Below are 14,149 nucleotides of genomic sequence, written 5' to 3' on the forward strand. Positions count from 1 at the left end.
GCATGTGGCATGTTTGCTAGGCTAAGATTTAGTTACAAATTTTCACATTAATCATTTTGGTAACTCTAGAATTCTCAATCTCTGCTGGTATTCAATTATCAGTCAACTTTCTTTTGGTAGGCATGCTATGTAGATTAAAATTAAAATAGCATTGAGAAGCTGACACAAACTAGCCACAAGACGCGGATAGCCAAACCATGGTTTGCTGAATATAGTCAAGTTGTTTGGGTTCACATGTGACCATGGTGCACAAATCATAAAAGCTGGTTCATATCAGATGCATAATATGGTAACCCAACCTGTGTCTTGGTGCAAAAATAAATTGTAAAGGCTCACAGAATATGTTAAGAACTAGCACATTTTAAGGGTTCTTCAGATTCAGCATTAAGGCAAACATTAGGATTTTCTCTGACATACCATGAAAGAAAAGAGTTCCTGTAGAAGCCTGAAAAAAAGATGATTGTTTTAAAGACATGCAGCATTATTGCTGCCACATATTCCAGAGTCTTTTATTTTATTTTTTTAAAACAAATGCTACCTCACTAAACATGTCCAATTCCCCTTTTATGCCGTGATAAGATTTAGTGTCTAGTTGCTCGATCATCCTCATCTTTCATGATACCTATTCAGGTTTCTTTTAAGATTTTGTAAAATACAGTCCAATAATTAGATCTAATACTTAAACGCTACTTTGATGTAGAGACAAACTGTGAAGGTTCGCAGAATATAAACATATTACAAATTAGTACAATTTAAGTAATGAAAAAGTGGGGTCTGGCCAATGAAAAATCCAGAAGTATTATACATGATCAGCTTCTTTTCAAAATCTGTTTCACCTTTTAACTTATATTCACTTTGGTGCTGAAGTTGTCAGACATGAACAAATCAGATATTCCCCATCTTATATCTATATATTACATTTCTTTAACCTTCTTTTGCTAATGGATTGAATTTTTATTTATTTTTTTATTCTCCTTTGACAAGCTAGTATAGATAAATGTAATATCAATAAAATAAAAATAGAGTCAGGTCCAAAAAAACCACCAATATAATAGCATTATAAAACATTGGGGCCTAGTTTGGCCTCCCTTCAGCAGCTTTTCCTAATAATCTGAACAGAGAAAATCTCTCTAACCAGCTGTTCCTCCATTCTGATCTGCCTCCAAAGTATCAGTTGCCTAGTGTCTATTGCAGTGATGGTGAACCTTTTAGAGACCAAGTGCCCAAACTGCAACCCAAAACCCACTTATGTATCGTCGGGTGCCAGGTGGGTATGGCCCATTGGGTGGGTGTGACCCATTGGGTGGGCATGGCTGCAGTGGTAATGGCAGACTGGGTGGGACTAAAAAGTTCAATCAATCAATTCCAACTTTGTGAGACCTTTTTTTCCCCCGCAAGAAGTTGAAATTGATTGATTGATTGAACCTTTTTTTTTTGCACACAGTGGCAGAGGCCTAAAGCGAAAAGGTTTTATAAAACCCAGCTGAAGGCCAAGGACTGGGGCGATGGCACGCATGCCCACAGAGAGGGCTCTGCGTGCCACCTGTGGCACGCATGCCATAAGTTCGCCACCACGGGTCTATTGTCTTGATGGCACACAAATTGAAGTGGACAAGAATATGATTTTCTTGAGACTGAAGAATGGAAGAACCAGGGTGCATTCATTTTCAGATCATTATATGTATGCTTCCTATTAGTTCTAAATCATTTCTGTGAAGTTTATAGATATTCAAGTATGCAAAATGAAGAAATGTAATTGGTTTTCATGGAAGCCAAAAGGAATTTATACTATTTTAGGTTTCTGAAATAATATGGACTAAATACCCACATTAACTACAATGCTTTATTGATTGAAAATACATTATTACTTGGCATATTAAGTTTATTCTCCACTGCAGAGTGCTAGGATTATTTTATCTTTTAAAATACACTTTTTTGTAGAAATGAATTAGTCCACTCTTGAGATCCAACTAGAACAACTGTTACCTATAATATACAAGTGCTGTATTTACTTGCTTTTAACAGATGCTGTTGAGAATGTAACAGATTTATCCCAGTTAATACTGTACTCATTTAAATTAATACACACTCTGATCACTATTATCAGCCAATCTTGCAAAGCAGATATATTCTATTACATAGCTGGTTTATGCCCATTTGTTGTGCATTTATTTCCATGTGCACACAGTCAGTGTTCTAAACAGTATATTGGGGAAATTGGCAATGTCTAGCATTGCTCTTTTAGAAAAGTATCTGTTTTTAAGGTTTGAATTTAAGTAGGGGGATTTAAAAATTGATTCTCATTTTGAGCCTGGGACCCCAAAAATATTGTGTAAAGTCAAATATATCTTTTATCAATGTACATTTGGTTTTAAGACTTTGAAATGTGCATTGTTGCGGATTATCGTGAAAACAGTTGTAAATGTAGATCACGCTGGAGTGCATTATTAATATGATGCAGTTGTAGAGACTTAAGGAAAGCAAAGAAAAATACAAAAATAAGGTTTCACTGAACTAATTCAATAAAGCCTTGTTTTCAGAATTTAATACAATAGAAATCATTTGTCCAACAGTGATACATACATACCTCCATACAACGACTGAAATCATGTACAATGCTAAGCTGTACATAGTTCAGATTCTGGTTAAAAATAATAAAACTTCCTGAATCTGTAATCATAGCTTATTGTAAGTTAATTTTCACACATGCCAGCATTTTTTTCCAAGCCTGATGAAAGGTGCAGAAAATAATATAAAGTACAGAAGTGATTGATAAACAGAACAATGTCTTCTATGTGCATTTCTGTTTCTCAAGCTCTATGGACTTGCATGGATGAAACAAAAATAACAAAGATTAGCCTTTCTTTCCCTGCATTTGAGAGTACCAATCCTGATTGGATTTCCATATTTTTGTTTAAAATAAGAATAAATAGAAAAACATATATTACTTCAAATAGAAATATGTACCACTGAGAGTAGAGTAGAATAGTGTAGTGTAGGAATAGAATAGAATAGAATAGAATAGAATAGAATAGAATAGAATAGAATAAGAATTGCATTTCCAAAATGAATAAGTAGTATTCCATTCATTCTGAAAAAATCACCTGCATTTTTTGATTCATATAAAAATTCATTTACCAGTTAATCTTTGCAAAACTATTCCTGTTGTCAGAATTCTTTTGTTTCTCAACTGGTCTGTAAAAGGTTAGTGAAGGAAAAGATTTGTTTCTGCCTTTTAAAAAGTAATGTTATAAATATTAACTTTACATTAGCCACAGATTACATGACATCTTGATTTTTATTAATTGAGAACATCAGTGGAACAGGGAGTAATATAAAATAAAATAACATATCTTTATTTCTGCTCTATGACAAGTTTAAATTCTAGGTCACAGGATAAAAGGTTTAAAAATATCTATAATGAGTGATAATTTGAATTGTGCATATTGTGTTCTATAACAATTATTAATTTGTTCCAAACATCTTGCTTCTGTATATGATGAAATATTCTGGAGTATAATCTTAAAGTATAATAAAACTCTTTTTGTGGGTGATTACATTAATTTTGAGTCAATTTAATTTAGTTTTCTAGCCCATTTAGAATTTTGAGAGCTTCTTGTAGCAGTTCCACAAAATGATTGCCATGGGCTGGTTGTTCATAAAATGATTAGCACTGTGGACATTATTAATCATAAAATGTGCATTTATCCAAAGCCTGATAGTTGGATTGCTGTCTCTCATGATGGTGCCAACATCCAGCTTACCTTTTCTTTTTTCTACTGGGCAGATGGACACAGTTTTAAACAAACACTGAATTATGGGCAATTGCTACTTTTGTGTATAAAATGACAATATGCATTTTTGTAATGATTACAAATATTGCAGAAAAAAATCCTTACTGCATCTTTACAGAAAAGGCAGTTGAGTAGGTGACTCAGAATATTGGCTCCATTTTAAACTCACTTTCTCCTAAACACATGATCTGGACCAAATGCACATATTTAAACAACCACAGAGACAACATGAGAGAATAGAAATATTCAGAGATGTACCATGTTACTTTGTTATACAGAAGGGGGGGGGATGGTTTCTTCCTAAGCATTCTTTTTCAGTAAGAAATCTTTATTTCTTCATCTCTCCAAGAATTGTTCCAAAGCTAAAGTGCCTTAGATAAACAATAGTAGGTAACGATAATAAAGTAAAATATATTCCTTTGAAATAAAAATGAACATCATAAAACTGATTGCATAGGTATATGTGCTTGTGTATGGTGCATATTCTGGTTTAGTGACTAAGGATCAGTCTTTAGCTTAGCATGAGATACAAATGCATAACATAAATACAAGAGACTTAAATTCATGTCATGAACCTAGTAATGAATTTTATCTCCTAGGACTATAATATGCACCCGCCAAAAGAAAGGAGAATTAAATTCTTCATTTTTCAGAAGTATTCAGTTGTTTAGTACAAAACATATATATGTGGCAGTTGCCAGAAGGCAGATTTGAAGGCAGAAAAAAAAGAAATTATTTATAAAAGCAAATATCATGGTTATATTTATACACTCTACACATACTGTACATATATCTCTATTTGTGTGTGTGTGTGTATGCATACAGAGAGAGAGAGAGAGAGAGAGAGAGAGAGAGAGAGAGAGAGAGAGAGAGAGATGTACAGATAGTCATATATGTATATATACTGCATGCATGTACACATATATATGTTGATAATTTTGCTGGGACATTAAGAGAATCTATTTAGGGGAAGGCTTTGATTTGGAAATAGCAGAGGTAGTACAAAACAAACTGAAGTAAAGAAAGGAATCTCCTGCCTTCATAAAAGTAGTGCATTGGTCCTGTCTGTTGAAGAGAATGGGCTAAAGGTTGCATATTTGAGGGAATCGCGACTGCTTTAAGAGAAGATAGGAAACTACTTGTATTGCATCTTATACTGCCTTTTCTTACTGCACTAAGTGACCATTCAGGGCATTAACCTCCAATGTCTTCTCTTGTGAGAAAACTGTCCCCCCTCTCCCCTCCCCCTAGTCTTATCCTTGGATTGGTATTGTTCCACATCAGTGAGATGGCATGTCTGTGCATATTGGCTGTGCTTTTTGTGTATTTTATTTTCTTAATCTTTATCAGGGCTTCCTATAGTGCATTCTATTTCTATTATTTTAGAATAATAGAACTCCAAGAACCTAATCAAATGAAAGCTATTTTCTATAATTATTATCTTTTTAATTAGGGGTGGTAATGGCAGTAATTACCTTTCCATATACATTCCAGAGGTAATATTCCCCCTCACCCCCAAACAATTTTCTGTTAATACATTAAACCGTTCAGCATTTCAACCCCACGGATCTTTTCTTGTTTCTTTGTATACAGAGAGTTTGGATGGCGAGATCCAGAACTACCAGAAGTTATTCAGATGTTACAGCATCAGTTCCCCTCTGTACAGTCTAACGCTGCTGCTTATTTACAACATTTATGCTTTGGAGACAATAAGATAAAAGCTGAGGTAAGAAAATCATCTAATAGGAGGGGGTATGCCTCTGTGTGTATTTGTGCGTGTTTCTGCATCTTGATGTTGCAATTCTGAAGTGGCTTTATCAGACCAATATTAAGTACATTTGGGGGCTGGCTTTACGGATTACGTTGTGGGGGAATAAAGCAAATTGTCCTTTTTATTGTAAAGGTATGTGCAATGTTCAGTGCTCTCTGTGTTATGAAAAATGTGTTCATCAATTTTGATACTACTTTTTGCTTATTTTTTTCCTTACAGCTATGTCTTGATGAGAGGGGAAATACAATTTCATCTGGTTTAGTTAGGTTAAAGAGAAATAATTGGTTTTCTAAAATATCAATTTTCAAAAGCTTCTCAATATAAAATCAAAGTATTATTACTTTATATTAGCCTGTTTTAAGCATCCTTGGGTGTGTTTTTTTTTTAAAAGCAGGTACCTGTGATTTTTGTGGAATATGACAGTTATCTGATCCAGACAGTTTTGTGTTCAGTTGGTCTTGAAAGCAAATGAAGGACTTCTATCATTTCTTCTCAGAAATACGTGAGGGCATGTAGCATTACTCTACACCTCTTTCTACAAGGGTTGTTCCAAGAATAGATGATTTATTTAGTTGACATAGGGCAATGGGAGCTAAGGAGAAATCATATCAATGGGGGTGCTTATAAAATTTGCTTATTGACCATTCAGTCAATGACGAGGCAAAGTTATAATCACTCTGAAAAACAAGACTTAAAAATGGTCTTCAAAGTTACAGCCATCACAGCGTTCCTGTGTTCATATGGTTATGTATTTGGCACTTGGCAAGTGGCTCACATTTATGACAGTCACAGTATCCTGAAGTCATGTGATCTCCATAGGCAACTTCACAGGCAGCTTCCGATAAACAAAGTCAATGAGGAAACCAGCAGGAAATCACAAGCCACAGTCAAGTTGCGATTATCGACCTGTGGTAATTTGCTTAACTGTATCCAGAGCTAACAAAACTGCCATTGTAATTGGTGCTTAATGACCATGCTGCTTAGTGATGAGTTGTGAATCCCTATTGCAGCTGGTAAATGAGTATATGTGGTCAGTAAATGAGGACACCTGTAGTTGTAGTTTTGTTTTTAAAAGATTTTGCATTTCAGAAAGATTATTATTCTCATATGTATAGTTTCCCAATATGTTTTCATTTTCACAATCAGTTTCTAGTTAATCTTTCATTAAGATGATTATTCATCTCTTGACTTGGAAAAGAAGCTAATAGGAATAGTATCTTTAAAATGTACACTGGCAGGTCTTTTCCATTGACAACAAACTGTTCACTTTTAGGCTGATTATGTATGGTGTTCTTTTGCCATTAACTTCAGGAAGTCCTTTGGGAGCCTTAATGATTGAACAGCTGATCAGCCCTTTCTGCACATTAGCTTTTCTGATTAGGTCTTATAGATTGCTCTTCTGTTCAGTCAGAAAATGTGCTTTTTCTGACTTCTTGCTAGAGCTGCAGTAACTCGGCATCACGAAACTTATTTTTCCATATTCTGAGCAAACAAGATTTAAGCTATGAAATGAAAACTTGATACAAGTGGCATACTTCCATTTCAGACCTCAAGCAAGTGCTTGATTTGGAATCATAAAATAAAAAGGATCTTAGACATCATCTAGTTCAGGGCATTATTATAGCATCTCTGACAGATGGCCATCTAGCCTCTGTTTATATACCTTCAGCAAAGGAATCCACCTCTTCCTGAAGCAATCTATTATATTGTTAAACAGTCCTTATCAGTAAGAAATTCTTCCTAATGTCCAAACTGTTTTCTTATAATTAAACTCAAAGTTTCCTCTCTTGTCTTCTGGAACAACACTAAACTGAAATGCTTACTGTCTCCTACATGACAGCACTTAAGCTACTTTAAGACAGCTGTCATGTTTCCCTGCAATCGTCTGTTATCAGGCTAAACATAGCCAACAATTTCTAATGTTCTTTGTATTTCTGTTATAATGATGGCTGCTCTCCTCTGGACATAGTCCAGTTTTCCAGTGTGCTTCCTAAACATAGTGCCCAGAAGTGGATGCTATATTACTGATGCGGTCTAACCACTACAGAATAGAGAGGAAAGATTACTTCTCTTGATCTTTAAACCATACCTCTGTTAATGCAACTTAGAATTGCATTTGCTTTTTTTTCTTTTCAAGTGTTGGCTAATGTTCAGCATGTGAACCATCAAAATATCCTGATAGTTTTCATGCACATTTTTACCCAGTACATGATGTCCTCCGTCATATCTTTGATTTTTCCTCCTGTTTGGAGAAGGACTTTCCTTTTGTTTCTGTTTATTATTCCAGCTTGCCAAGATCTTCCCGAACCTTCATATTGTCCTCTAACTTGTTTGCTACAGTTTATCTTTTTGTTATCCACAAATCTCATAATCTTATTTTGTAACCCCCTATCCAAATCACTTATAACTATTTGAATAGTACAGAAGCTAGAACAAAGTATTGTGGTACATTATTTAATTACTCCTACCATCTGGATGTGGAACCATTAATATATGCTTGTTGGGTACAATTGTTTAGGTAGCACAGTATGCATATAATAGTAGCAAAGACTAATTCATATATTACCATTTTCTCAACTAGGATCTCACCTTTGCTGAAGTCAAGATTTACTTTTCTCATGATCAACTAAACCAGCCACTCTAACAAAAGAGAAGATCAGATTGATTTAGGAATCCTTTACTTCAGATCTAGCTCTGACATTAGCTAAGTACAGCAGCTGCTTCAGGCATAAACCTTAAAAGATGACAAATGACAGCAAGATTTTGAAAAATAAAATTTGTTACCCTGCCATCTACGTTGCTGCAATCAGATATGGTAAAATATGCTGTTTCATTACAAGTGCTAAAATAAAGTTCTAATACCAGTTCAGTTCACTTCTGAACATGAAATAGAAGGAAGAAGGGTTGTCATTCATTGTGGGAACAAAATGTTTGAGGCAGCCCTGAGTTAGCCTCACTTCAGATAGTGTAACTGTGATACTTATATTGTAGATTATACCTTTTTTGTTTTAACAGTATTTTCTCACTTATTAAATTCTTTCCTCTACTGAGCTCCTTTGTACAATTTGCAGAAAGTGCCTGCTCCAGAATCACAATTAGAGATACAGGTAGTCTTTGTTTACTGATTGCTCATTCTGCAACCGTTCAAAGTTACAACGGTGCTGAAAAACTAACTTTATGGCCAATTTACGCCATTTACGACCTTCACAGCATCCTATCAGTACTTGTTCTGTGCCTAACCTATTCACAAAACACTGTCGGTTTGCTTTTATTGATTTCATTAGGAAGGCATTTAATTTTTCTTTTCCAAATTTATATAAGTGGATTAAACGATTCTGACTAGGAATGGCTGTATTAGAAAGCTCCAGATGATTATTCTGGTATTATTCAATTTTGCCATGTCTCTTTTTTAAGAAATATTTTCTTTCTGAACTGGATTACATATTTCGACTTCTAGCTAAGAATTGAAACCACAATGAATGAAGGTAGAAAGGCATAGCAAAAGTCCAAACTAAGAATTCATTGTTTGTCTGAATAATTTTTAAGCACAGAATTAACACAGGACCAAAATATGTCAGAAATTACCCCGGCTGAGCCAAGGCAAAAAAAAAGTAAATTTAGTTTGGGATCAGACCAAAGACTTCTAGACTAACATTCTTTTTTGCATCCTTGCCAACCAGCAGCTGGCCTATAAGGCCAGGTTACCTTTGCTAGTATGAAAAAAAACATAGTATAGTACAATCATATGTCCATTCTTAGATTAAGAAATAAATCATTTTCATTTAATATGCAATAAAACATAACATTTTATGTTGCTAATCACATAAAATTCACTTCCTACCCCTTCTGCAAAAAAATCAAGGCAATTCTATATTTTGGGGGGGTTTTTTTCATTTAAACCACACAAATTGTAACAAATATATTAGGTTAAAAGGATAGTTTTGAAGACAAGCCCTGATTTTCACCACCTAATCTCATTCATTATTGCATTACACTTCATCTTAAAACCTTAGCAACATTTTGAATAGTTCATTTATTAAATGTTTGCTAGTGGCATTAGTTAGTATTATTTAGCAATTCATTTCAGAGCATGCCATCAACAGATGGGATTAGATTATACAAAAGTCCCAACAGCTAATGATTTGTTGGTCCACATAAGTTCTTGTGACAATAGTAATTAAAATAAAGCCTATGCTTTCTTTGAATTTGGTAATTCTGCAAACGTGAAGAATTAATGACAAGTTCTTTGCAAAACAGTGGCCAGACAAGAAGGCATTAAAAGACACGTACTAGCCCTTGTGCTTCTTATTTTTCACTCATTTTTTTAAAAAGAATTCAATGGAATTCAATTTCCTGAAGAGGTGTATATTCCTCCCCGTTAACTCCCATATCACTACTTTAAAGAAGGACAATACAGGTAGTCCTCGACTTACAACAGTTCACTTAGTGACCATTCAAAGTTACAATGGCACTGAAAAAAGTGACTTATGACCATTTTTCACACTTATGACCATTGCGGCATCCCCATAGTCATGTTATTTACATTCAGATGCTTGACATCTGTTTCATATTTATGACAATTACAGTGTCCTGGGGTCATGTGACCTGCGACCATATGACAAGCAAAATCAATGGGGAATCCAGATTCATTTAACAGCCGTGTTACTTATTTAACAACGGCAATGATTCGCTTAACAAATGTGGCAAGGAAAATTGTAAAATGGGACAAAATTCACTTAACAAATTTCTCACTTAGCAACATAAATTCTGGGCTCAATTTGGTCGTAAGTCAAGGACTACCTATATGTGCTTATGATAATCACATTTTGGTTGTCCGAGAAATGTTAATTCTTAGATAGTAATTGTAGCTTTAATTTCATTTGAACTCATCTCTTAGCTTAATTACATCCACTCCAGGACCTATTTTGTCTAACTGGTGGTGTTGCTTTTTTATTTATACATAAAATAACAGGCAAGCTTGAGGCTTAGGTTTGGGGTGAGGATTCTCGATTAACTCCAAATGTTTATCCTGAATTGTTAACTTTAATGCAAGAGCAGTAATAATATTGTTTTTTGTTAATCTAATTGAAATCAAATCAAATTTAGCATTAGTTCTTGTCTTAATTCTTCGCTCCGCCTTTGACTAAACTTTCACTCATGATTGAAAATCCGTATACTCTAAGAAAGGTCCTGAAATCTGGAGAAAAATGCATACTTTTTCAAGTGCGAAATAATGTAGTTCATCTTGAACAAGAAAAGCCAAGTAAAATTTCCTGCTCATTTATAAAATGTACATGTTATCATGTTTCAGATGGACTTTGTCATACAGTTGTGAGAATACAATCGAATTGCATCTTATGCTGGCTGAAAACAGCTAAATTGGTGTGATAGAAATGAGATGCCATGTGAACTGGTGATAGACTACAATAGGAAAATCTCCAGCTTAGAAGTCTTTTAAATAGATAAAATTGACGGATAAATCTTACACTATCTTACTAAGGAAGAAAATAAGGAGAAGAAGAGCAATGAAAAGGGCTACAGGTTTAGTTGCAAACTTTTTTAAAAAGGGGACTCTTGTTAAACACAAAGGTCATTCTTCTGAAGTAATTTCTCACAGTTTTAAAGTAATCTAGCTCTTCTGTATGAGATCACTTCACAAAAGAATTGTATTGCATGGTTTCACATGCCAGCATTATTTTGTCCTGATGGAAAATGGCAGCAGGCCATCAGTGGCAATGATATAACAGGTCACAAAGGTTTCTGGCATCAGTGACTTTTTTCTGTATGCTAGGAAATTAATTTCACCCATGAAAGCTACAGTAGCTGCAGACTGGTTAGGGAGGCGACATAAGGGGGCAGTGACTAGTGAACTATCCATTCTATTTCTCTACCTGCCTTCCATCCTTAACAAACACTTTTGTAAGTAAGAATATTGCCTTCATTCACTTCATGCATCTTTGCCCATCATTTTATTATAACAAAAGTAATTAAAATGAACGCAGGACAGTCGCTAGGAATATTTTCTTCCATTCCTTTTCTGCTGATTTCTATACAGCAGGCCAACCTAACTTTTGCCCACAGGCTAATTTTCACCAGCAGTGCATGGTCTGTCAACCTCCCATTTATCTCACTTGGAGGCAGTTAGCAAAAGATGAGAGCCACAGATGGGTGATGATCAGCTTAGACAATTACAAACTGGCTGTTCAAGCCTTCTGTAAATTGTAAGTAAAACCAGGATTTATGTTGTTGGATTTTTGTAAGGATAGGGGAAGGGAAATCACAGTTACAGTACCATCACATTTAATCACTGTTAAAAAGTTAGCCTTGTTTCTCAGTTGATTGCCTCTACTCTTGATCTGTATTGATCTGTATTTCTATGTTCTTGACCCCTTAACTATCTATATACATTCATAAAGGAGCTTTTATTTAATTTTGTTCTTTATTTATTGAATTATGCTATATATGCTTCTAAATAAACTGCAACAATCCATTACAAGAACTTGCTGAATTTGCAAGGTTTGCATTCTCTACTTCATGTATTTATCCAAAATAAATGTCCTAAATAGTTTTAATTATAGCACAATCGTCATTTTAATTATAATCTTTGTTATACCAGCTGAGATTTTTATTACCTTTTCATTGAAAAGACATAACTAAATTTCCATTACTTTGCCATCAGTCAAGTCCATTGAAATTAGCATGTTGTTCTTTCCCCTAATTTTTTTTTAAAAAGAAGTAATCCATTTTTTTAATAAGCATTTCATATCATACCTTTGTTTTGCTTTCTGAAACCATCTTTACACAGTCTCACTCAAGATGTAATGCTATAGAGCACGGGTGTCAAACTCGCAACATCATATGACGTGTCACGATGTATTGCAACTTTTTTCCCATTGCTGGCAATGGGGTGGGCGTGGTTTTGCTATGATGCATCCGGCCCAGGGGCCGGCAGTTTGACACCCATACTATAGAGTCATAAGCATTTATACAGATTTACTCATTTCCTTCTTCCCTTTTCTTGCTTACCTTCTTCCTTTTGGGGAAGTGGGGATTGGGGTGAGGACTGGGATGGAATAGGGTTAAATTTGTATCAATTTTAATGCTGATTGAAACAATAAACCCAGTTTGATTTTTTTTTTTAAAAAAAAACTATCTTCTCTTCCTCTTTTACCTTTTTGGGTGCTGAGGGATTTAAAACTATGCTTAATATATTAATTGTATCATGATTATATTGCCCAGTATGATACATAGTAACCAAACCTAATACACGTACTAATAATTTAGCTTTCCCCTATTTATTCCCTGCATTTTGCTTTTTCTTTCAGATTTAAGTTGCAGGCCCTTTTGGTTTTTGTACACCATGTAGATACATAGTGTTATGTAATTAATGAAGATAATGATGATGAATGTTGAAGTGAGAAGACTCAGGATTTGTTATATCAGCGCTAGATCATAATTTATCTGTAATGGCAAAACCAGCTCAACTTGCCTAATTCAGTTAAGCATGCTGATGTCACACAATTCAAGAGACACCTCTGCCTCTATTAAGTATATCTCCAGTGGCATCGGGTAGGAGAGTGCATGGGATTGAAAGAGAAAGAGGAAACCTCTTGAGCATACTATTGCTGTTCTCTCTCATTGCATTCCAACATCAAGAAATTTTGTTATTTACAATCAGAGATCAACTGGATAAAATGCTTAACAATAGTGAACAATAATGAAAAAATAATAAATCAGCTATAAGAGCATAATGTCTCATTGCATCTTTACCCCTAACCATTCCTTTTGATGAGATGAGCAGGGAATGTACCATTGCTTCACTTCAGTATTGATTCACTGTAATTCATTCAGCTTCCCTGTAGCTATCCTTTTTAGTAACACATCTGGAAGATGCCAAGTTAGCAATCTTAATCACACTTTATAAAACATTTTCAGCATTCATGATTACTCTGTTAAAATTATTGTGGTTTTCCTTTTATATTATTTTTAATTTCATATTTTGAGATTTTAAAAACCAGTCAAGATGTTCGCACTAACATCATTTTCACTGTGTAACTATTGAAGGTAAAATGTTCTACAGTTCTCAGAGGCAGTTTAAATTGGATTTATATTCTGTTATTCTACGTATTTGCTTACCTAAATATTTTATGCCATGCTTCATTTATACAGATTCTGAAGTGGTTTACAACAGTTTAATAAAGCAGAGCCATAAAATGAAACTGTCCAATTAAATGGCCAAGAATATTACTGGAATTAATGGCTGGGAAAAACCATCAGGGAAAGACATTCTTAAAATATACTTAGATTGAGGGAGGCAAACTATATGCAGGCAAGCTATTAACTTTCATTCTATATCCCACTTTGCTAAAGGGGTTAACCTGTATGATAATAATAATAATAATAATAATAATAATAATAATAATAATAATAATAATAATAATAATAATAATAATAATTTAATTTGTACCCCGCCCTTCTCCTCACCGGACTCAGGGCGGCTAACAGCCTTATAAAACCACAGTACAATAAATATCCATTAAAACCAAATTAAAAGAAAATATTTGAAAAGGCCGATCGTTAAAAT

General features: G+C 34.4%; 1 protein-coding gene across 1 annotated transcript in view; it reads left to right on the forward strand.

Moving 5' to 3' along the window:
- The window catches only part of LOC107295838 (catenin delta-2), a 164,232-nt gene that overhangs the window by 48,961 nt on the left and 101,122 nt on the right, over positions 1–14,149 (forward strand). The window contains exon 3 of the mRNA XM_015825172.1: positions 5,388–5,520. Coding sequence (XP_015680658.1) covers positions 5,388–5,520 — 133 coding nt within the window. The remainder of the gene's footprint in view (positions 1–5,387; positions 5,521–14,149) is intronic.

Source organism: Protobothrops mucrosquamatus, unplaced genomic scaffold (genome assembly GCF_001527695.2).
Source record: "Protobothrops mucrosquamatus isolate PMUCROS unplaced genomic scaffold, P.Mucros_1.0 scaffold2526, whole genome shotgun sequence".
Classification (NCBI taxonomy): domain Eukaryota; kingdom Metazoa; phylum Chordata; class Lepidosauria; order Squamata; family Viperidae; genus Protobothrops; species Protobothrops mucrosquamatus.